The sequence below is a fragment of the Onychomys torridus genome, chromosome 3 (assembly GCF_903995425.1).
Source record: "Onychomys torridus chromosome 3, mOncTor1.1, whole genome shotgun sequence".
Taxonomy (NCBI): Eukaryota; Metazoa; Chordata; class Mammalia; order Rodentia; family Cricetidae; genus Onychomys; species Onychomys torridus.
In genome coordinates, this window is record NC_050445.1 from 154,975,967 (window position 1) to 155,002,357 (window position 26,391).

Here is a 26,391-nt window from a genome sequence, read left to right on the forward strand (position 1 = left end):
TAGCTTGGTCACACACCAGCCCCTAAAGTTGTCTTACTTTTCTCTCAACTGCTTCATCGCTTAATTGTGGATGACACAACATTAGCAAACAGTGTCCAGATCAACTGAGTGAATACATTCTGCAGACATAACAAATGTCCCATGCAGCATTCACTGTCACTCTGTTTGCAACATGGGCCCGGGGAAGTGAGTGGAATCAGCACTGGATTCTGATCGATCTAGGTTTCTATTTATGGGAAGTGTGATAGTTGACAAATTGTAACAATCCCTCTGGCTTCCATTTTTCTCAGCTGTAAAAGGAATGCAATGTTGATGAGAGAGTAAGTGAAGACATGTGTGAGGGAGAAGCCCTTGGCACGTGAGGAGGTGCTTCATCCTGATGACGGCCTTTCCGTTGGCCCTCTCTGAACCCCCTGGCACTCCTGTGGTAGGACTGGTCATGACGGTGAGTACTGTGAAGGAATGCCGTTTCACGGTTGGCATGGACATTCATGTGTGGGTGTGGGTCATTCATTATTCAGGAGAAGGGGGCTTGGCTGGCACACACAGGGCCCTGGGTTTGATCTCAAGAACGAAACAAATAAATAAACAGAAGTACAATGAAATGCAAGCCTGTCTGTTAGAGTTCAAAATAACACACCAAAATGGCCATTTGATAAGGGATATTCTGCTTTTTTGTTATTAGTTTTTTGTTTGTTTGTTGTCTACAAATTTAGGCAGTGATTACATCTACAGCTAGGATCTACACATATATAGAAGTTTAACAAACTCATACGGGGAAATTTTGAAGGCTAAAGACTGTATGACTTCTAGTTAATATTTCAATGACATAACTAATGCACAAAAGCTATGTCCAAAACTTTGTTAAATTCACCTCAGTTTGATTTTTTTCACATGCCTTGGTGTTTCACCTGCACTGCTACAAAACATTCTGAGAATTTCCTCCCTCTGTCTCTGCATCCTCTTCTCTCTGTCTCTGTCACTCTGTCTCTCCTCTGTCTGTCTTGCTGTCTTTAGTGCATGTGTGTGTGTATGTATGTGTGTATATGTGTTTCCACACCACTCACTCACTTTCATGAGCAGAGAAGAAGCAACAAATTGGAAAGCAGGTCTTTTGTGGACAGTTTTAAGGATCTGGAGGTGAAATCACCGTGAGTTTTTGCTAAGTCCTAAATTCAGTGACTAGTGTTCTAACACAGGGAGAGAGAAAGGAGCAGACCACATAGATATGTATAGATGAAAGCAAAGATCACAGTTCTCTGTGTGGAAAGTGAGGTGTGCCAAGAACAGTCAGCAGACACCTGTCCTTACTATTTCCTTATCTTCATAGTTACGTCCTCAGTCTGTCTTTCCTCTGCTTCCAGACAAAGTATTTGGATGTGAAATCCTCTAAAAAGTCATCTCTTGGTACCCTCGTGCTTAAAGTAGCATGTCATGAAATGACTATCTATCATGGTTTGTAACCATAGAAGTACTCAAGTAAAGCTAACTGTCTTCAAAGCACTGGATATGGTTATGTGCCTTGAGACTCTTCAGGAGATAATGCCAACCTCCAGCCTTGCCTGTACACATTATAACTTTCAAAAGTCTTTAATGTTTCTCCCAAAGCATGGTTCTGGGATGAGCCCAAGAGCTCTAACAGGGTCTAAAGCCTCTCCATGTTGTCAGACATGTGGTCCTCCCGTGCCTCTTCTTGTGCCATCTCTCATGAGTTTCAAAGGGAGGTCACCCCAGTCCCAAGACTTTCCTCCTTCCTGTCTCCACAAGGTCCTCATTTGCTGAAGTGTTCTTTCTTTCTGCTGTGTTCGGAAATTTATTCAGGCATTATTCAGGCTGCGAAGACCTCTCTGACATAGACCAGACATGTTCCAGGCTAGTTCTGTACAGCCTGCTTATCTACTCCTTTGAAGTCTTGGAAAGGCTTTGTCACATAGGTCTGCATTTCCAAAGTGTGCTGTTTCAGCTTGTCAGTTCATGAATTACTTGAGGGCATTTAAAAATTCTCTCTCTCTCTCTCTCTCTCTCTCTCTCTCTCTCTCTCTCTCTCTCTCTTTCTCTCTGTGTGTGTGTGTGTGTGTGTGTGTGTGTGTGTGTGTGTGTCCTCAGAAGACAGAAGAGGGCACTGGATCTCCTGGAGATGCAGTTACAGGCTTGTGTGAGTCTTCTGATGTAGGTGCTGGGAATGGAAATCAGGTCCTCTGCAAGAATAGCAAATGCTCTTAACCACTGGGCCACCTCTCCAGCCCCAAGTCATGTGTTTTCAGTGTTACTTTTCATCCCTTGTCTCATCACAAGACTATTGTGAAGGAATATGCACATAATCCTGTGAGTGCCTTCCTTTCTATAATTCCAAATTCATGTCAATGGAAGGCTTCACTGTATGGCACAAAACTGAGCAGATGACACCAAGACAAGATAAACTCCTACTTATTATATATACATTTTGTGTAAAACATTTTGATTTATTAAAATTACACTTGTTCAGCGTGTGTGTGTGTGTGTGTGTGTGTGTGTGTGTGTGTGCGCGCGCGCATCTGAGTATCACAGCACATGGGTAGGATTTGAAGATAGCCCATGCAGTCAGTTCTCTCCTTTCACCATTTGGGTCCTATGGGTCCCAGGAACTGAACTCAAGTCTTAGGCTTATGGGGAATTCCTTTTTACCCTCTGAGCCATCTCACTGATCCCATAAACATTCTAGTTAGAAATAAAAGTTGGACTTTCAGTTATTAAATATCAACATGCAAATATACAATATTCATTTCCTCTGAAAAAGTCAGAATGAGATCATAGACATGACAATAATTTGTAAACTATGAAATGCCATGTAAATGTAAACTACTTTAAGATGTGGTAGGACGACACCGTTCACTGTGGATTGTAATAGTCTCACTTAGTCACTGATCCCAACATGCACTTTGTCTCGTCATGTCCTCTGTGTAGGGTTTTCCCATAAAAAAGTAAAGTAACATCCATGCACAGTGATTCATGGCCATAATCCCAGCACTCAGAAGGGAGGCAGAAGGTGATGATCTGGGGTCTGAGGCCAGCCTGGGCGGTGTTGCTAATGCAATTAATGCATTTGAACATTTTCCTCCCCCTTTGTTTAGGTCAGCCTGTGCCTATCAAAGACAACTTAAGTACAGTTGTAGTTTCCATGGATCTCTGAGGAAACTAAGGTGAAATAACATGTTCTAACATGAACCCAAGTTATACTAGATCAGAAGCCTCAGCACATGCTGCTTCTGGTTGCTTCCCATGGTGTGAAAATGTATGCCTTAGAAAGGCATTTTGTAAATGTTTTACCTTTTTCTTTCTTTCTTTCTTTCTTTCTTTCTTTCTTTCTTTCTTTCTTTCTTTCTTTCTTTCTTCCTTCCTTCCTTCTTTCCTTCCTTCCTTCCTTCCTTCCTTCCTTCCTTCCTTCCTTCCTTCCTTCCTTTCTTTCTTTTTCTTTTGTGTGTCTGTGTCTGTGTGTAAATATATGTGTGAGTACCAGGGTGTGGGTGTAGAGGTCAGATGACATTTGTATGAGTCAGGTCTCTCATTCCACCATGTACATCCTAGGATTCAAACTCAGGTTATCAGGCTTAGCAGCAAGCACCTTTATGTGCTCAGCCATTGCATTGGCCCACACAGAAGGTGTTCAGCTCTCACATAGGTGAGAGGAAAGATAAACCAGTAAGATAAGTTATCTAGTCAGATAGAATGCTCACTCAGGGGCCTTAGCTGGTGAGGGAAGATAAATAAATGCCTGGGTTACCTATGGAGGTGAGGACAAACAAATTAATTGCTAGGTTACTGTGTGGTTTGAAAGAAAATGGTCCTCAAAGGGAGTGTCACTATTAGGAGGTGTGGTCCTGTTGGAGGAAGTATGTCACTGTGAAGGTGGCCTTTGAGGTCTCATATGTTCTCAAACTACACCCAGTGAGGCATACCACTTCCTGTTGCCTGTGAGTCAAGATGTAGACTCTCAGCTCCTCTGGCACCATGTCTACCTACATGCTGCCATGATTCCCTCCATGACAATAGTGGACTAAACCTCTGAACGGTAAGCAAGTAATCTATCCTAATTAAATGTTTTCCTTTATAAGAGGTGCTATGGTAATGGCATCTCTTTACAGCAATAGAAACCCTAACTAAGACAGTCATCACACATATATTTACTTAAAAAAATAAGGGGGGGGTCTTGGAGTGAACTTTAGTTATGAAGCACATGCTTGGCATGTAGAAGACCCTGGCTGGCTTCTTGTCACTGAAGCACACAAATAAAATCAGAGTCATACTGCTGTTTATGCTCCCAAGGAACTTACTCCAGATGCCCACAGAGGCAACTGTCTGCTTTAGTTCCCTACAAAATGGGAATGCTGGACTAGATAGCATGGGTGTCTGCTCTACCTGAGGGCCTATAGTGTTAGAATAGACACAGTGAGAAAATGAATAAAAAATACTTTGGAGAATGTTTATATAGATAAACATATGTGATACAGATAGAAAGGGCCTAGGCAGGGACAGTGACACCTTCCCACAGAGTCTCAAATTATCCACTGTTCTTTTGGACTATTTGTGCCAAAGCTCTGTTTTCTTTGCAGATGCCTATCATGTGTCTACCAATCCGAAGTATTCTTGTAGAACATACTCATTAGAATATGTTGGCCACCAACCTCACAATGTTACTTTCTGTATGTATAGCTAATAGATATATAGTAAAGAGCTGAGTGTCATTAATGATAACTCAAAGTTATCTTTTGGTCCACAGTTTTCCATGGTTTATTAATGGCCTAACACATTAATTTTTCTTTCAGGGTGACCTTTACAACACCATTAATCCTCCCGGCTTTTATCCAACTACATTATTTCTCATTATAGTTTCAGCTTTCAACATCTACATTTGTTGAAAAGAGAAAAGTAAATTGTAGTGGCCTCAAACCCTTGGAAAATATGAGGGCTGTGGATATGGTGAAAGGACTTTATAGGGTGGGGGAAGGATATATTTTATTACAGTATCAGAGAAAGCCATATGATAAGTACCATTAAATACATTCTTGCCTTTATAAAATACTTGGCTATAGTTAATCTTTGGGGCTGCTGAAGTAAAGCTACATACATACATATCTGATTATATGTTTATCTATAAAATTATATATTATATGTAGAAAGCAGAGGTTGAGTAATATTTTAAAGGTAGGTCATATGTCAACACTGTGATATTTATGAACTCCATTTTTCAAAGGAAGTGAATCCTTTTTGCCAAATCAAATATTCTCTCACACGCTCAGTACACAGAAACAAATCTAATCATATGTCCTTTAGGACACTGTAGAGTAAGTCAGTTTCGACCACAATGGTGCAATGTACATGCAGATTCCAAACTTCACTTTTCACTGGCTCTGATCTGAATGCCCCTTGCCTTATGCTGAATTACTGCTAATAAATCATCTTGAGTTGTGCTTTGTAAAATTAAAGCATCTGGAAATAACTTTTTTCTCTGTCTAGTTTTTAATTTTCTGACTCTGGACAAATTTTCTGTTTCTTTCTGTCTCAAACCAAAGAACTGGTTTCTCTTTTTCTTAAGGCAAGTCCTACCAGGAGTCTTTTCTCTTTTCTATAAATAGCATCACCTCATTCTGAGGGCTGTGCAGCTCTCTACTTTTCTCCTATTTCTCTTTGGAGAGGAATATCTGTCTGTCTATCATTTCTCTCTCTCTCTCTCTCTCTCTCTCTCTCTCTCTCTCTCCTCTCTCTGTGTATGTGTGTTTGTGTCTCTTTCTCCCTACCTACCTACCTATCAATCATTCTTTCTATCTATCTATCTATCTATCTATCTATCTATCTATCTATCTATCTATTATCTCTCATCTATCTATCTATCTATCTATCTATCTATCTATCTACTATCTCTCATCTATCTATCTATCTATCTATCTATCTATCTATCTATCTACTCACCCACCCACCCACTCACCCATCTCCATTTTAAAACCTATGTCTGCTCACCTTACCCAGTCACTTCTCAGTGCCACATTTACAAGATGAGTCCACATCACTGACTTAACTGTATCATTCACTGGGATGTCCCGTTCTCCAAACTGCTGTTACTGGGAGTCTGATGAAATCACTCCACTTGTTTTTCAGAGTCTACCTATCTGAGAACTCTAGCTAAAGCCTAAGGCTTTTCTGCTTTATGTTCTTCTGCTCTTCTGTAGAGGGCCACAGTCAAATAACCTCTGTGTGAAACTTTTTCTAGAGCCAGTCTTATTGCCCTGTTGTCCATTTGTCTGTGAGGTGACTGTGTTGACTTACATGCACAGGGTTGCTCAGCCACATGAGTTCTTTTATGAGGTCAAAGGTGACTGGAAGAAATGAAACCTATCTCAAACTGCTTGCATAAATAGGATTTTTTTTTCAGTGTGAGATTTTTCATGTTTTACCATGAGCTCTATTCACTGACTGAAGGCTTTCCCACAGTGCTTACATAGATAGGCTTTCTTTTCAGTGTGACTACCTTGTGCTTCTAATAGTTATTTCACCAACTGAAGACTTTCCCACACTGCTTATATATGTGGAGTTTATTCTTCATTAGTTTTGGACAATCTTATTCAGCAGTTTTCTACCTAGAAAAATGTGTGGTATATTTAAAATATGTTTAAATAATCTCTGAATTTTTCCCTTCAGAAGTTGGAAGCTAATTACCTTTATGTGGAGTGAGGTTTCAGAATAGTAGAACAGACTTGACGGGAATTCCGTGAGCAGGCCACAAACATCATGGCTTTCTCTGCTCTCTTTTGGGGTTCACTCATTGGTAACTTTTCCCTCCATGTGATAAGCAGCTACATGGAAGGTTTCTGTGATTAAGAACTGAGGTTTCCAGCTACCAGCTAGGCAAGTGAGCTATCTACCTCCAGTGAGATCCAAAGGGGGCTGATGCATCTTCACTCTGATTTTTTTTAAATATCCTAAGGCAGCAATAATTAGCTGAGTTTCCCCTTATAAACTGAGGAAATATACCTTGAAAGGCAGGTTTGGGGTTGGTTTTTATACAATTGTTAGCTAATCCAATTGGTAGCCTCTGTGGTTCTTACCAGACACATTCATTTCTGATGAAATGCACTAGTCAAGTAATGATCTCTGTAGCTAACATCCCAGCTCTGCTTTTACAGATCAAATAGTTTCACAGATTCCTCCTGAGAACTTGTAACTAAACGCTTCCCTGTTCTTGGAATTCAACACATATTAAACTTCATCTTTATGTCTTCCTTCCAATTCAGTCCTGCTTTCTTCTTCTTCATAGCTAATTGATGCTCCTGGCTCCTCTGTCTCCACTCCAGTGCAGATGACTTTGTCAGATCTCCTTTCATATGCCTCCAGAACCCCCATTGCTTATTTCTATCTCATGGAACACACTGGTACCATATATGATAACAGTGTTTTCACTAAACAATATTGCTCAGTTGTCAATACTTAAAGTTCTGATCATAGCACTCTGTGAAGAAATCAAAATCTCTTATGAGTGTTCCATCTCATCCCATCCACATATATCCATTTTTATTTCTACCACCTTCTGCCACATTAGTCAGCCTTCTAGCCAAGTCTCTTCATTTCACGGGGACATATTTTTCTGAGCTTTTCCTCTTTGCTTACAGCCTAGAATGATTCTTCCAAGGAGAATATGATACTCTCTTCTTTAACTATAGGATTATAGTGCTGTGCTCTGGAATATCCTTCAGTATTTATGAGCTAGATTATAACATCTCCAAAGTAATCATGTTCTACATAGGGGCTAATCTGTACTAGAGGTTTCCTAATCAGACAGAAGTAACAAATGTATCAATGAATGTGTGCTGAATTGAGTACATTTTAATTCATGCATGAAAAATAAAAATAATCATGTTGGTTAACTCATTGGAAATTATAGTTACAAGAAAACCAAAGATACTACTCTTCACATTCCCTGTTTATGTGCAATCAGAATTTTTAATCAGAATACAACATAACAAACTTCTTATTTCATGGTTGATAGTTGGCCCAAACAGAATGTATCCCTCCTTATATATTTGTACACATCACAACAATGGAAAAAATCTCCATGATAGAAAAGGAAAGTCACTTAAGAGCAAAATTCTGGAACCATTTTTCTCTACAATTAGATATTTATGTCTCTTTTTAAAAATATACTAAAAGGCAAAGTTTCATACATAACTATAACTAGTACTTTTAGATTGTCAGGGGCATAAAATTTGACTGAGTTAGAAATGTCACTTGCATGTTTAAAACAGACCTTATGAAAGAAACTCAAATGACATCTTTCATTTGCTCCAGCCATTTTCAGCCTCTATGTGACATGCCATCTTAGATTTCACTCAATTGCCATAAATGGAAAGTTAACAAGAACAAGAGAAATGGAACTTACCTATTGTGCTAACTCTTGCTGAAGGACTAGCTAATGCTGCTGGGGCAGAGGCTTTGAGGGGGCCTGCCCCACTGTTTATTCTCAGAGCTGGCATGTGGGGAGAGGTGGGTGATGTGGGTGATTTGCCATCAGAGGTCTTGGGTTTAGCTGATAGGTTCAGTGGCTGGGCCACTTCATCCTGCAAGGATCATTAGAACATGAGCTGTGACGAGGAAAGGCTGATCAGAGACATCTAAAAAACACAGCTACACAGCCTGTCATTTCCCATCTGTGATCTGAACGTTCATGCTCAACAGTACAGTGTTTGGTTAGCTGTTGACATAATGTCACTTTCAACTACATATTACAGAGTCCTGGTTGTATAACAGAAAGCACACATACCCTCTACTATCCATAGAAAGCAGTCATGTGATATTGTCAGAAAGAACTATTCTTACGAAGCTGATTTCATTGTGATTCATTTATACACAGTTCATATAAGATTATGATGCTGGTCAGCTTTTTCTGTTTTATCTTTGTTTTTAGATCTCTTGTGTAGAGACAGTAACTAGACCATCCCTGTGTGAATGGCTCAGAACAGATCTGCTCTCCCAATTGGATGAAAAAAAAATACTAATACAATTTTCTAAGAAAATAGTTATTTCCCCCATCTTTCACAGAAATAATTTTATATTTTTGCCTACAAATGAAAATAAACATGATTAACATTTTGATAATTATGTATTACCTAAATATCCAAACAAACATCACCACATTCATAACATAAAATCCAGAAGAATGCTCAAAATATTCCTTGGCACAAACATCTATATAAGACCAGTTCGGTACAGTTAGTGACTTCAATTATTCTATGCTTGAAGAGTGTAGCTCAATTTTATGCCCTTCTCTATTAGCTTCCAGTTTATTAATTACATAACATTTCTGGATACAGTTCTGCTGGATTTCTATTGCATCATGAGAATCAGAAAAAGCAACACAATATTGCTCTCTCATCACTACAAACTATTTTATTCTTCTGTTATGCTCTAAAATTGGAACATTCTGACAATTGTTTATGTCAAATTCAGTACTACTAAAATTTTACTGTAGAATAAAGATTTAGTTTCCTTTTAAATATTGTTTCATAAATTGAGAGTATATGTGATATTTTTCCATAGCAGGAACTTAGCTTTAAAGTGAAACTATCTTTAATCAAATAGGGTAAATAGATAGCAGGGATGCATATGCTAATCTCTACAAAAATTTAACTCTTCACCACACACACACACACACACACACACACACACACCACACACACACACACACACACATTTATACATACATACAAATATGCTTATATACATGAGCAAATTCTAGAACCATTTCTCACTAAATTAGTCATTTATATCTCTTAAAAAATAAACTAAAAGGCAAAAGCTTTATACATAACTATAATAGGAAGTTTTAGATTTTCAGGGAGGTGGAATTTTGACCATATATATTGTGTGTACATATATATACAAGCTATTAAAACAAATCACTTCATAAGGAAAATCACAATGGCACAAGACAACAAGGTATGTAGTACAAGCTTGTGTTTTGAAAGGGGCTCATGATAAGGTCATAGATTCTGTGCATTTAGTAAATCTGTGGACAAACTAGGCAAAAGTATTCTTACAACCTTTCTTAAGCTCTGATTTGCATTGCAAAGAAAAGCACATTTTGTTGTAGTTGTTTTTTTTTTTTTAATCAATGAGGTAATTCAAATTGGCCATCTGTTACCATTAGAGATATATAGTAAGTAAATAGCTATTATATGAAATTCTATCCATTAATAGACTCTTGGTAAGTAGTAAAACAAGATAGTTCTCTTACTGATAGGGTATATGACTTGGAGAAATTTATTTTTACACTTAAAAAGCTATAGAGGTCTACTTAATGTGAAGCATTCAGTTGAGCTTTTCAGACAGAACCGACAGAATGCTTCCATTGGCAGAAACCTTGAAGTAATGTATGTGTTCAATCCATGGTTGTGTAGTTCTGAGAGAGCTGTTCATAGGCCAGCATGGCCTGTAGAACCTGAGAACTGGTTGCAGGGAAAACAGTTGCAGATGCTTGGATTTGGCGTCCAACAGCCTGTGTTTGAATGAGTATTTTCCAGTAATTCTAATGTACTCTAAAGGTTGGCAGCTATCAACTTAAAAAAGAAGCAATTAAAAAAAATATACTGGTTTTTAAAAAGCTTCCTTAATGAAAGGGTACACAGTACCTTTGAATGACTACATTCTTTGAAATTTGGTTGGAATATAGACTAATAAAATTAGAAACAGTTGTCTGCATAAAAAACCCAGCATGACTAAGATTGCCATGATGCAGGGGCAGGGTAAGGAGTTCCAGGATAAGAATCTGTACCTTCTCCATCAGTTAAGCCTACTGTCCTGACAACCTGGTAGATTATTAATGCTACTTACTGTGTAGCTGCAAATGTCCCACATGTTCCTCTCCCCACTCCCTGGTGCACTGTGTCTACCCTGTGTGTGGAAGCTAGGGCTTTGGTGACATCCCTTAGGACAGGGTCAACAATTCTTGCATGATGCTTGGGAGAAAACTTTGAAAAGTTCAAGACAGTTACTGTCCTTGACTGTGTAGTAGGATGGTGGGAGGTTAAGGCAGAATGGGAGCTTTGGGGCTCATCCACAGAAGACTGTGAGTGTGGACCAGGAGGAGGGGTGACAGAGAGTACTGATGGATTCCAGGGAACTGGGGGTCATACCATGGTGAAATGTCACATGTCTGAGCTTTAAACACTCACAGCTGTTGCAGGTGCATGCTGACAGGTGACTCAATTGTTTATGAAGGCTAAAGATGCATTGGAACTTTCAATATTTCCTTCAAGGCAGTGAACATGTCTGAAAGGCAAAAAGTGCAGGGCCCCAAGGACATCTGACAGGTCGACAGCTCCAATTTGATAGAAATGTCATTCATATTTGCCCTTTCAGATTCTTCTCCACGTGTGACAGACTATTGGTATATTTAATAGGAACTCACATGCATGATCCTTATGCTGGGAACTGCATAATAATTTTGGTCCATTATATTATATCTCACAATTTGGTCCATTTTAGTAATTTACTGCTGCTGAGATCACAAAGCAAGACCCTCTATTCATGAAGAACAGGAAACTTACAGAACACTACAATTTTCTATTAATTATAGGTTACTTGACTAAATGAAAATTCTACAGCACTTTAACTGTAAGATAGAATTGACTTATTTGTTTATGGTGTGCATTTTCAGAGTTACAGGTATGGTCATAAACATGGAGGGCACAAAATTTTCTACCTTGTGTTTCACTTGTAGTATCTTATTTAGAAAAAAAAAAATTGAACAGCTTAGCATGGCCAACCTCTAGTCTTACCAGTAAAACATACATTGTGATATAAACAAATAATTCACATGTAAAAGGCTCTAAGTAACTTCCAAGGTCAGGAAAACATTTCTACCCAATCTACCATCAAGCAGGAAGCAAAGCAATTTACTCAACCAATTGTTGAATGAGGTTGCCACAATGAAACCATTATAAACATTGTTACTTTGTAATTATTTCTTTTATACATAATGTTAATCCCCAGGATTTTATTTACTTTTTGAATAGTCCCAAATGATAAATGTTTTATGAACATCTAAACATAAACAGACATGTAAGCTGAAGTAAACACATTTCAACTCCTGGAAGACGGTTATTTACATGTGCAGATCTCATTATAGATACTCCAAATCACTTGTTTAATCTTCAGTACCATGATGATTTTTGTTTGCTTGCAATCCTGACCCCCTTGTCTCTCTCTCCCTCTCAAGTGTTGGGATCAGAGATGTGTCTGACCACCATGCCCTGTCCATCACCTTCAATATTATCCAGTAACCAATAATTTATTGCATGAAGCTCAGAGAATTACTGAAACCTAGAGAAAGCTTTGACATATCATGCTCTTCTAACTTACATGTTCACTTTTATCCTAAAGTTTAAGAGTAAAACTTCATGTATACTCTGAAACTATGATCTCACTATATATTTATATCACATAATCACACAAAGGCTCATGTAAATGCCAGGGACTGAAGTCATATACACACCTGCTACTTCATACACTGGCAAAAAGTTATGTAGGACAATTGACTCAATATAGTGACTTTTTGTGATTCTCTATTGTCTATGCTATATTACATAAAGTATTTCATAATGTTGATAGGATATTTAGACTATTTGTCTAAAGAATATTTCTCTTCTAGTAGCATTGATTGCAAACTTGACATAGTCTTGAAGTACCTGGAAAAGAAGTCTTGATTGAGTAATTTTCTTTATAAGATTAGCCCATGGGCACATCTATGGGGGAGTCTCTCAATTGTTCATTGATATATAAGGACTTACGCCACTGGAGGTGGCACCATCCCCTAGGCAAGTGATCCTGGAATGTATAAAAAAAACCATAAGCCTGCAAGTAAGCTGGCAAGCAGTACTGTTCCATGGCTGCTTCTTTAAGTTCGTGCTTGGGCTTTTTCCTTGATTTCCTTCAGTGATAGACTGTAATCTGGAAGTAGAACCCAAGGAAACTCTTTCTTCCCCTAAGTTGATTTTGGTCAGAGTGTTTTTAATGACAGCAACCTAAACTTCCTACATGGTACAAAAAATAAGATTCTAAATCTCCAGATGAAGTTGTAGGAATCTAATTCCTGATATAACTTTTAATAAGCTGTTGTTGATCTTTCTTGCCTGAGAATATGAAACAAGTAAAATCAAGCAAACATTCAGGACTGTGTGGTCCATTCGGCAGCATCTACTACAGCTTGTCTGAGAGTTAAAATCTCATTTAGCAACTGTGGTCTGAGCAGCACAAACATGGAGGCCTTGACTGATCTGCATCCTAGTTAGACAATCCCAAAAGTAGATAAAGGAAGGAAATGGATGAAACAAAGATTGTAACCCAAATCTACAGCTATAGATAAACTCCCAGAATCATCATCAGGAACCATTTGATACAAATACTGTAAGACAACTAAAATTAAAATATATTTCAGATTATAGCTTCAGTTAGGTTTATTTTTGAGAACATGCTCTTTTACATAGTTGTATGCTGTCTTATTTTTGCTCTCTGTTGCTGAAATAAAATAATGATTGAAACCAACATGAGGAGGGAAGGGTTTATTTCACCTTTCAGATCACAGTCCATCACTGAGGGAACTCGGCAAGAACTCAAAGCAGGAGCCTGGAGGCAGGAACTGAAGCAGAGACCATGGAGGAGCATTACTCACTGGTTTGGTCTCCATGGCTTGCTCAGTCTGTTTTCTTATACACACAGAGATTACCTGCCCAGGGGTGGCACTACCCACTTGAAAGTGGCTGGACCCTTCCACTTTAATCAATATTGAAGAAAATGCCCCCACAACTTGCCAACAGGTCAATCCGTGGAGGTATTTACTCAGCTGAGGTTCCATCTTCCAGATGACCCCAGCTAGTGCCAAGTTGACATAAACTAAACAGCAATATGATTTTAATACCTTGAAAACACCAAAGGACCAAGAAAATAGAATGTGATTTTCTATTACCATTTTATCAAAGAAAGAAGAAGGCTTTCCTCAGAACCTGGCATGGCTACTTCTTTTTCTCTGCTCTTTAGGCTCCCATTTCTTTCCAAGGAATTTTAGAACTGCAAAACTGGGATAGTAGTACCCTAAGATGCTTACTGATCTTTTCTTATCGTCTTCTTATCTTTTTACCACACAGAACTATATCCATACCTACTGGAAGAAGCAAAATCCCAACTGGTAATATACAAATTATAGCCGGGTGGTGGTGGTAGCCCACGCCTTTAATCCCAGCACTCGGGAGGCAGAGGCAGGCAGATCTTTGTGAGTTCGAGGCCAGCCTGGTCTACCAAGTGAGATCCAGGGAAGGCACAAAGCTACACAGAGAAACCCTGTCTCAAAAAACCAAAAACAAACAAACAAACAAACAAACAAAAAACCCAAAAAACAAAAACAAAAAAAAATTATATAAAATTATATAACTTTAGAACTCAAGTTTTTACTTGACTTTTTCCTATTATCAGTAACAATTGTTGGTCTGGTGTGGCCATGTCATGGTGGTCTCAAATTCCAACTTCCTTAAATTTTTACTTACATTAATTATTGGAAATCAAACAGTGATTTGTCAGTTAATTTTTATATTGATTAAATAAAAATGGATAAGATTATATAAACATAGTAATAATCCAACATCAGGACTGGAGACATGGCTCAGAGATTAAGAGCACTGGCTGCTCTTGGAGGGGACCTGGGTTCAATTCCCAGTGTCCAAATGGCAGTTCATGACAGGTTGTAACTTTCAGTTTCAGAGGATTCAACACACTCTTTTGACTTCAAGTGGGCACTGCCCATATTTAGTGCCCATACAAATACTTATACATACAAAAAATAAATAGGCCAACACCAACCCATAATTATTGAGCAGTATTTTTTCCACTTACCAATGGTTATTATACTATGGACACTAGAAATTCATGAATACTATCAACTCAACCACCTCATGAAGCACATAGAATGGAAGCCCCTTTTCAGAAATAAATGTTTGTATTCTGATTTTTGCATTGAAAAATGGATATACAGCCCCAGAAATTTGGGGTAGGCATGCTTTCACCATTGTAGTGATGCCCTTAGACTCAGCTGCATGTCACACAAGTCCTGGATTCTTGAGCTCAGCCCCAATGTGCTGATTTCTCACTTGGCTTCCATTTTCTGCCTTCCCATGGTCCTAGAGGTGGAGTCTAGGCTTACAGTCTGGGACTTCTGCATCAAGGGAGCAAGCAAGCACTGCTTTACATTTGAATTGCTTGTTCTTAATTAAGTTATTCCAGCAATATTCATCACTGAATTTGTTGTTTGAAATGCCCTCGGTTTCTTCTCTAGTAATACTTCAGGTGGGTATTTTCTTCATTATGTAATGACTCAGTGCTATGAATCTTACATAGACACAAACACACATGCACACATCTATGCATACACCCATTTGAAAACATATAAAAGAATAAAGTATACCTTCCAGAATATAATTTATATCTTTTGGTTGTTGTTTTGTTTTGTTTTTGAGACAAGAGTTTCTCTGTGTAATAGCTCTGGTTATTCTGGAACTCACTTTGTAGACCAGGCTGGCCTTGAACTCACACTCACAGAGATCTGCCTGCCTCTACCTCCCAAGTGCTGGGATTAAAGTCATGTGCCACCACTGCCCATCTATCTTATACTGATTTTTTAAGTTTTAAAAAGAAAGTTTTGGAGGCCTTACAGCAAAGCAATCCATTCTTCCCTCACATAGTCCCCCTGTGACAGCTTCTGGAGTGGCCCTCAACAGCACCTGCCTTCTGGTGCATTGCATTAGCAGTTCCTCCTACAGTGGACAGAGTGTACCTAATAGAGGGTGTGACAGAAACAGCAAGAGTATGGGTCCGGGAAAATGGCTTAGTAGGCAAAGGGCTTGCATGAGGAACTGAGCCTTGATCCTCGGCATCCCCACTCATCCATAAACCCAGGGCTGGGGGTATGGAGGCAGGAGGCTCTCTAGGGCTTGCTGGCCAGCTAGTCAAATCAAAACTATAAGCTCCACCAGGTTCATTGAAAGAGATGCTCTCAAAAAACAGAATAGAGAGTGATTGAAGTGCATATCCAGTGTCTGTCTCTGGCCTCCACACTTGCACATGCACGCACATACACCACAGATACACAGGAGACCACAGACACACCCAGAGTGTAGAGTATGATGTCAGATACTAGGTAATAAAGACCTTTGTGATGAGCTAGTCTTGATTATCTTCAGATGCACGACTAGTTTGCACCAATTGATTTGGGTGGCTGTCCTCTGTGCTTTGGGACCTTTGTCCCTGTCCTTGCTCTCCAACTTTGTAACACCCCTGCCTGAACTTCAACAATCAAATACATCTCCCTGGGGGAGTCTATCACCCCTAATTAGGAACAGCAGCTCCCTGGGAAGCCAACTGACAGCCAGTGTCATTTGTAAGAAAACTCCTCGGGCTTTAGGTACACTTTGTAGACCAGGTGGGCATCACTACTTCTTTCCATTTTCCCTTCTCTTTTAATATTTTAATATTTTAACCCTTTCCTTTTACACTTCACATTTGGTCTTTGATACTTTGAATTTCTCTCAATATAACCTCTTCTCTTCTAAAATGTTCTAGAAAACCACTGCACAAAACATAATTTCAAAACATTTAATTCCCAAAATGTTAGAATTCCTTTAGCCTACCATCACAGATGGAAGGTCCCTCATACAAAGTCTGCAAATTTTCCTGTGTGTGGAGAGAAGGAAAGACATAGAAGTGTAGCCAATAATATCTGTTGAATAACTTATACCGTGAGGCAGTAAAATACAGATGTGTTTCAGACTCAGCTTTGTCTCACAAGTGATGGCCCCTTTGGCCTTTGGTGGTCGTTACATCTGGGTGATGTGTATCATCTTCTAAAGTGATTCATGTATCAACCAAGAGGCTAAAGGAAAGAAACATAGAGCAACACCAATTGATGAATAGTCCTGTCATCTTCTCCTATTAGCTCTACATGCAAATCCCCAGAAGAGTTTAAAAACTGCTTTAAAGGAATTAAGAGACGTGATAATCACTTACTGCAGAAACCTGTAATATGTTCTTGGCACCCCATGACCATTCCTTAAGGTGATTACTACAACGCTCTTTGACTGTTCCTTTGCCATTGCATAGGGAGGCCCGTGGAAAGAAACCAGGCATGGTCTGCATAAACTGCCAAGGAGGGACTGGATTCCCACACACACAAGTAGTCACTGGAGTTCACAGAGCATCACTGGTTTACAAAACAAATGCTAAACACGGCAGACACTGACCAGTTCTGTCACCACCTCTGCATGGGACATTAGCATCTGTCACTATGCCCCAGTGTATGAAGTGATATCACTGCTAACTCTAGAAAAAGATTTAATACCACACAGATAGGAGCACAGTCGAAATATCATCAAATGAGTAGCAGACTGGCCCACAGACCTCAGAGAGCTGGAGATGATCAGATGGAGGGATAGACAGTTTATCATTCAAAGACACACCAGTAATGAAAGCTCTGACTTAAGAGCAACTATCATCTTGAAACAAAGCAAAATATAATATCTGAGATGAGCTCAGAAGTCTCCATTTCTTTTCAGAAATTATTTGTAGTCTCTGTGGTTTAGGTAATTTTGCTAGACTTTAGGGAGCATTTAGGTATAAGCAAACTATCATTAGGTAGCAACCAGAGGGGAGGTAAGCATAATTATATACCAGCAATCTGATCAAACTCCAGTCAGTTCCATGAAAGGCCTTGTAGTCAGGGCTCACAGATGCTCATGTGTGGGTCTTCAGGGGCAATAATCCCCAGTGTCTAGCCAGCCACTCTAATGGCTGCTTAATGCTTAGTGGCAGTTATGACAGTTAGCTGATGTGGTGTAGTTTGGGAGACTTTCATGAAACCAAATTGTATAAGGCAGAGAACCCTGGGGAAGGATGAAACACATGCACACTCACATACACATACACACACACACACTCACACACACACACACACACACACACTCACACTCACACCTCACACATACTCACACACACACTCACACCTCACATCCTCACACATATACTCACACACACATACACACACACACACTCACACCTCACACACTCACACACACCCTCACACATATACTCACACACACACACACATTCACATCCTCACACCTCACACATATACTCACACACTCACACATACACACACACTCACACCTCACACACATACACACACACACACACACACACACAGGGGCAGAGAATGAAGAAGGCACAGGGAGGACAAGGCCAGGTAAATCTGGCCTGTTTAATTTAAATCACTGTTTTGATTTATAGTATTTAAATAAAGGTATCAGACCTCATTTGTTTTTACACAAAGCTTTTCTCTTTAAAGTTCTCCTTATGGGTAATCCAAGTATCCCTACCGTTTAGAAGAGATCTCCCCGCCCCCCCACCGAGGTTGTGTAACAGCATGTCAACTTTCCTAATGCTCACAAATAGGGCAAACAGAAAAGCGGGAGGGGAGACAGTATTAACCGTTAACTAGGGAAATAGTTGAGATCAACAATGAGCAACTCCTGATAAAGTCTTTGTTTCCTGTTTTACTGAGGTGTTGGAAGATGATTTATAACTAAGAATTGTGACATCTGCATGTCTATGATACACACTGAGCAAACATCACTTTAGGGGCTACAGAACAGGAGCTCTACAAATGGCAAAATCTATCCCTCCATCATGTGGGGGGTCTTCAAGGGATCTCTGTATCTCTGGAATTGCAGGCTTCAGAGCCTTGGTCCCTTCTCTTGTCCCCAGAAAGTAGGTTTGAGGTCTCTGACCCAGTGCTCAGAGGCTTCAGCTAAGGATTATTATGCCGGGTTCTTATTCTTCATATGGGGATTAATCCTTTAAATGAACCATCACTGTCTTTTACCACATCCAACACAGTGATGCATCATGGGAAAGGAGAAGTTTGTATTCTAGACATTAAAAAATAGAATATTTTAAGACAGCATAAACTGCTAAGGAATTTCAGTGGTTAAAGAAATATCATCATGAATAAAAAGTTCCTCTAAAAACAAAAATGCCTACATTTCATTGTTTTGAATTATTTATAAGGAATTCTTTATAGCTATGATGTCTAGAACCTAGATCCAAATCCAGTTGTTTATTACATTTTTAGAACTTATTATAAAAAATTTCATTTTCCTCATGTGTGATTCCTCAGTTTGGGGTTCTGAAATACAAGGGTACAGATATCAAATGCATGGTGGTTAGAACATTAAGTCCTACAAAATGTTCTTAGGGGTTTGATATTAATTTTTATTAGAAATGTCTCTCTGAGGGGACCAGGATTACAGCTCTGGGTTCTGATACTTTGTGTCTGTGGGGCCCTGAGCTCGAGCCTGGGCACCGACAAAACAACATAGAACAAGACCAACAAGGAACACTAAATTGCTTGAAAATTGCTCTTTTTTCCCAATACATTCATCAGAAGCAATTATTTTCCAACTATGACTAACAAAGTGTTTTTCTCTTCCCTTCCTTTTATAACCAACATATTAGAAAGTAGATTTAAAAAAAACATAAATCTGTGCACTTTTTTTTACCGATTTCTCCCTTCTCCAAAGGAAATAAGGAGAATTTTCTAACTCAATTCTGTCATAGAGAAAGCTAGTTTCTGAGAAGTATCAGAAAAACACTGCTATGTAACTATTTGGAGGAGTATTTTGAGGTTATAAACCATATGTTTAATGAGTTTTATATGTAAAATACTCATAAACTTTTAAATTTGTTTTAACGATTATATAGCTGTTTGGTTTAGTTGCTAATTTGTAACTACTGTGCACTCTATTTCCTGACTGCCAAAATGTACCATCCTCCCAACATTTCTAGTGAACCTTGTACCATTGTTGGGATCTCAGCCTCCACAGCCTTGGCCCTTCCCCCTCCCTACTAAAATCAATATTATAAGCTGCAAAGCCCCTTCCTGAGCTCTGATTTACTTCTGTTGGAGCCTGTGATCAGCAGCCCATTTCCCTCTGAACCTAAAATTTTGTAGCTGTCTGCCCAGGAAGCCAACCTTCCCAGGAGGAAAGATGTGCTAATCAATCTTTTGAAATCAGTAACACACAAAAAAAATGCTATATCCCATGTGGGAGAGAACACAAGCTCAATGTGAGTCACGTGGGTATAGAACATTGTAAGGTGTTTATTTCTTTATTAAATTATGAGATATTCAAAGTGGTTAAAATTCCAAACACATTCAACATATCTAAAGTTTATATAGAAATACTTAAACACTGCAAAAGTCCCAAATCCATTATTTTAATGGCCTTCCTTTTTAATATTTAGTTTATTTTTATTTAGTTTATTATTATGTGTAGGTATCTCTCTCTCTCTCTCTCTCTCTCTCTCTCTCTCTCTTTCTGTGTGTGTGTGTGTGTGTGTGTGTGTGTGTGTGTGTGTGTGTGTGTATTCACACATGTTACTGGGGAAATGCTGGTACAGGGTACCAAATCCTATAGAGCTGAAGTTGCAGAATGTTGTAGGGTACCCAATGTGGGTGCTGGGAACCAAGCTTGGGTCCTCTGCAAAGAACCCACTGAGCCATCTCTCCAGGCACAGGCTTATTATTATTATTATTATTATTATTATTATTATTATTATTATTTTATTGTACCTAGTTTTGTTTCTACATAAAACATGTCTGTTTACTCTGATCCAGACCCTCGTGGGTCTCTAGGACAGGAGTGACATTTCATTTATATAGCAACTACAATGACATCATTAGAGAAGTGTGTGTGTGTGTGTGTGTGTGTGTGTGTGTGTGTGTGTGTGTGTGCATGTGCCTGCATATGTGTATGGGTGTGCTTACTACTCTTGCAGGTAAGAGTTGGATACTAAGATGAATTCATTAATCATTTTTCTCTCTTAATTTTGAGAGGGGATCACTCACTGGACCTGGAGTTCATCCATTCCAGGATGCTGTCTGTCTGGCAAATCCCAGTGTCCTTCCAGTGTTGGGGATACACAGACATGGAAAGGATCTAAACTCTGGTCCTCATATTGGCACCCACAGCAGACTTTCACCCACTGAATGATCTCAGAAAAGTCTTTCCTGTTTTCATTCTACTTAGATTGAATCAAGGAAAAAATGAGTGATTATGAATTCTTAGAACTTCATGTTATTTTAAACAATGTTCTTATCTATAAGATTATCATATATAATAAATCTGTCCCATTGGTTCCTACAGAATAAGATGTAATATTTATACATCAACGTACTCTTTAAAAATTATATATAATATGGAATATTATATAGTGTATTTTATGTGCATATATACTATGAAGTTTCTATATAAAAGTTTATATTTAATAAGTAAAAATGTACAATGTTATACACAATACAGTATATTATATTCATTGTGGTAGATTACATAATGCTATATATATATATGTATATATATATATGCATAAATATCACAGACATGTATCTTTAAATGGATGGCATTTTTTTGTTATTGTTTTTTATCTTAAAGGATCATGTGCCATATAGGAGCAAAGAATATGAAAAAGATTAACAAACAGGAAAATAAACTAATAAAATTTTATCTCCTAAAACTTATCCTGCACTTTAAACAGTATAATCAAACTTGTAAATTTTTGGTTAAAAATCTCATAAAAATTAAATCCCATAATAAGCCCATTCACCTGGTTATTCTTCACAGGGGGGAGGGCGCACTCATTTAAATATGTATTCATAGCAAATCAATGGAGCTGATATGTAAAACAGAAGCTAGTGAATTAACCTGTATCTGATCAAAATCCTGCTTGGGTTATTCTTTCTGGCCTCATGTGCCCAGGCTATCCTTAAACTCACAATGTAGCCAAGGATGATCCTGAATTTTCAATTTTCCTGCCCCTCCCTCCAGAGTGCTGGGGTCATAGGCATATGCACCATGGTTTTTGTTTTTGTTTTTGTTGTTGTTGTTTGTTTTTCGAGACAGGGTTTTTCTGTGTAGCTTTGCGCCTTTCCTGGATCTCATTCTATAGACCAGGCTGGCCTTGAACTCACAAAGATCTGCCTGCCTCTGTCTCCCAAGTGCTGGGATTAAAGGCATGCGCCACCACCGCACCATGTGCTTTTTATCAAGTGTTGGGGACCAAACCCAGGGCTCCCTGCATGCCATGCAAACAGTCTATGTACTGAGCAACACCACCAAGTCCCTCCATCAAGTTTAATGGTATGATTTTCCCCACCTCAAGACATTCCCCAAAGCCAATTTCACAATCAGAACCAAGGGCAAAGGTGCCAAAGTGTAAATGCTCCCTGCATATCACAGGAAGGGCCAGTAGAAAGGCACGCTTCATGACATAAGCTCTTTGCTCCACAGTCTCCAGAGTATCAAACCTAGACTAGAAAGATAAGTTCTGACAAATCCTACCTCTTGACTCCATAATCTTTCTAGGGATAGAGCTTTTCTCCAGAGTTCAAAAATATCAATTTATTTTCTTTCCTGGGCAAAATCACATTTTGCAGACACTACCTCAAAATGCTCCTGCAATGATCCAAGCCACTGGGCTCTCATCACTCGCCACTTTTTCAGAAAGAGGCAGCCAATGAGGGCAGGCGAGTACTTAATGGGACTATCTATAAAATGCCTACCCTCAAGGGGCTTAGAAAAACCATAGGATGGTGATTTTTTTTTTTTCAAGAGCTGAGCTGCTATTAAAAGCATCAGTCTACGTGAAGTGAGATCACACACGATGGGGTTAATTCAGTTTTTATGGACGTGGTGTTTGGGGTAGATATTCCACAGGTGCTGGGAGACAATGGAAGGAAGGAGAGAGAACAGCTCTACAGAGGAGGAATGGGTAAGTGAGTAAAACCAAGAATATGGTGCATGAGAGAGCAACGTGCTTGGAACACTGGGAGAAAGACTTATGATGAGGCAGGAACCACTCAGTCACAGAATTTCAGAGAGAGATCGCTGTCAATCATATTTCATTCTTCGCAATCCAGAGAGAAGGCAACACCTTCTCTGCAGGCTGCTGTGCGGTCTCTATGATCGCTTACAATGTTGTATCTTCTACAAGTCACTTCTCTATCATGCAGTTCTCAGTAACCTTCCTCTTTACATCCATGTCATTATGGAACAGCACTTAGCCCACAGTTGGTTTGGTTTGGTTTGGTTTGGTTTGGTTTTGGTTTTTCAAGACAGGGTTTCTCTGTAGCTTTTGGAACCTGTCCTGGACTAGCTCTGTAGACCAGGCTGGCCTCGAACTCACAGAGATCCACCTGCCTCCCGAGTGCTGGGATTACAGGCGTGCGCCACCACTGCCCAGCTGGCCCACAGTTTTTTAATTGTGGGTTTTCTTGTGTGTTTCCCCACTATATTGTGAAAAGGCTAGGTTATTACTCTTGCTTTTATTCTTTTGGTATCCAGTGTATCATAGCACATCTCCTGAATGCAGTGCTAGAAGGCACATCTATGAAAAACACTTCATCACACTGTTTCTAAAAATTATATAAGCCAGGGATGTAACATATTGCTTCTTTCAGGCAAACTCCAAAGTTTCCTGTTTGTAACAGATTGACAGTGTTTATTTCAAATGAGTCACCCCCATCTGTCCTTTCCCACTAGACCAGTGGTTCTCAACCTTCCTAATGCTGTGACCCTTTAATACAGTCCCTCATGTTATGGTGACCCCAACAATAAAATCATTTCATTGCTACTTCATAACTGTAATTTTGCTACTGTTATGAATCATGATATAAATATCTGATATGCAGGATATCTGATATGTGACCCCTGTGAGAGGGTCGTTTGAATCCAGAGGGCTTGTGACCCTTAGGTTGGGAAGCATTACTCTAGAAGCTATCTAATTTTAAACAAGCCCTGTGTTATATACTGCATGCCTTAAATAGACCTTTGGTTTTGAATTGAGACTAAGCAACATTTTGAAAGCATGTTTTTTTTTTTTTTGATAACATACTTTAAATTTCCCTTTGTCCAATCAAATTCTTAATGGCCTCAATATCAAGAAAATAATATGGTAAAGAAAAGGCCTAAAAGCTCACATTTGAATAGCTAAAAGCCACATTATTGATTTAGAAAGAATTCCTATATTGACACTTTCTCTTATATAAGGCTATACTAATAAATACAACCTTTCAAAGATTGCTACGGTAAAACCTCAAATCACACACAGTGGTAACTAATGGTTTGCTTATTGTTACTACTAGATTGTTTTAGCACAATTATTCCAGTAAATGTTAACTAAGATCATATTAAGGCCCAGACACTTAAAATTAAATTGATAAAGTCAATGCTGCTGTCTGCTTCATCTTATGGGTTAGCTCTCTGCTTACGTGTTTGCTTATTTTTATAATTTTTATTTTATATATATATAATTTTGTTTGCATCAGTGTTTTTCCTGGAAGAATGTCTGTGTATCATGTGTGTGCCTGGTGCTATAGACTTCAGAAGAAAGTATCAGATCCTTTGCACAGAGTTACAGATGGCTGTGAGCTGCCATGTGGGCACTGGGAATTGAACCCATGTCTAGTGAAAGAACAGCTAGTGCTCTTAATCACTGAGCCATCTCTCCAGCCTTTGCTTAGGTCTCTATTGATGTGGTTCCAAGTGCTTAAATTATTCCCCTGGATGTAACAGATCAGAATTTTAGTTTGGTGCAAATCTGTGAATTCTAATTGTAAACAACCTGATTACTCGGCTGTTTTTCCCAAAGTTGGATTGAAACTATCATTTTTTAGATAAGCAGTAGCTCATTCTGTATGAAAATTGGCATGAAAACATTCCATCGTTTGACCCAAAATTCTTGTCTTGCCCTGTATACACACAGGGCTGACCTCAGTACTTGCCTCCTGCTGACTTAAAATGAAACTTTGATCCTCCAAAGACTTGCATAGTGAAGTACAAAAAACACAAATCTGTGCCTATTTATGGGCATTCCTGTCACCATCACAATGCTTTTTAAAACACACTTCACAACAGCATTTCTACTCATGTTATTTTAAGTGCTACTGGAAATAAAATACAAGAGAAACTTCTTTTTTTTTTTTTTCCACATTTCATCCATTCTATTTCTGCCCCAAATTTCTTTTTCCCCTGATTTATGAAATATCCACAAAAGTCATCAAAATGCTACAACACCAAAGCTCAAATTATAAAATAGACTAGGAAAAAAATCGGGTCCCTTGGTTCTTGAGAGGCGAATTAAATGCAGGTCTCCAGTGGTATCTGAGTACAGGAAATACATTTCATGATATATTGCATCAAAACTGCAGCCAAACAAAATTTGTGACTTTTTGAGAACATGAAATTATCAAATGTATTTGCAAATAGCAAATAATTTGAAGGAAAGTAAGTTTGTATCTAGTTAAGTGTTTACAATTCTTCTTGTTATTTTGATAGTATATAACTTGAAAATTTAACTTTTACATTGTCTGGATATAGACAAAAACATCTCATCTTCTTCTCCAGGAAAATACAATTGTATGAATATTTCCTCAGCTGCTGGGCACAGAGCTGGGAGAATAACTACTTAGGATGAGGAATATTGCATTTTTATGTCCTATGGCTCTCAAGGGAGGTGGCATAATTCCAATAAGGTCCAATTAAATTACATACAAGAAAGGCACATTCTTCCCTGTCAGCCTCAAGTACATGATACAGGGTTAGCAAAACCTCCAGCTACCTACACATCTAGAAACAGTCCCTTTGTATAGGCATGTTTCTTTCAGAACTAGAGACCTGGTTCTCAGAAGTTTCAGTACTACAAGCCACAGAGAACAAACTTCTTGAATAATAGGTACAGGACTAAAATTTCAGTGAGCAAAATTTTACCTCTGGATAAACAAAATAACAAATATATATTCAATTAAAGGAAGAATTTAAGATTTCTTTCTATTTCTAAACCTAGTATGAGTTACCTACATTGCATGGTATTGTATGCCCAGCTCTCAGAATTCAGACACCCTCAGGGGTGGGTGTTACCCTTTCAAACTCCCCAGACCACACCAAAGAGACTCTGCACTCACAGTGTGATGTCACTGCTCAGTGCAGATCTGGTAGGGACATTTTTTTCTTCACATTTGATGCTACTTAAGCCATAAATTTTCTGATCTGCACACACAGACACACAGACACACAGACACACACACACACACACACACACACACACACACACACACACACACACCAGTAGTAATAACTGTGTCAGATTAGCAATACTGAGAAATGGCTCTTAGTGATTCAGAACTTCATTGTCAGGGATTTCAGGCTCTAGATTAAGCTAGACTCTGCTTCTGTGGTGAGGCCCTGTACCAAAACTTGGGGCCTGGTTCTGGAG

The 26,391-nt window shown here is 38.8% G+C and overlaps 1 protein-coding gene across 6 annotated transcripts in view; it reads right to left on the reverse strand.

Moving 5' to 3' along the window:
- Sox5 (SRY-box transcription factor 5) overlaps positions 1-26,391 on the reverse strand; it is a 627,114-nt gene that overhangs the window by 37,111 nt on the left and 563,612 nt on the right. For all 6 annotated transcript variants that reach the window (XM_036181267.1, XM_036181271.1, XM_036181266.1 and 3 more), the window contains one exon: positions 8,408-8,585. In XM_036181267.1, coding sequence (XP_036037160.1) covers positions 8,408-8,585 — 178 coding nt within the window. The remainder of the gene's footprint in view (positions 1-8,407; positions 8,586-26,391) is intronic.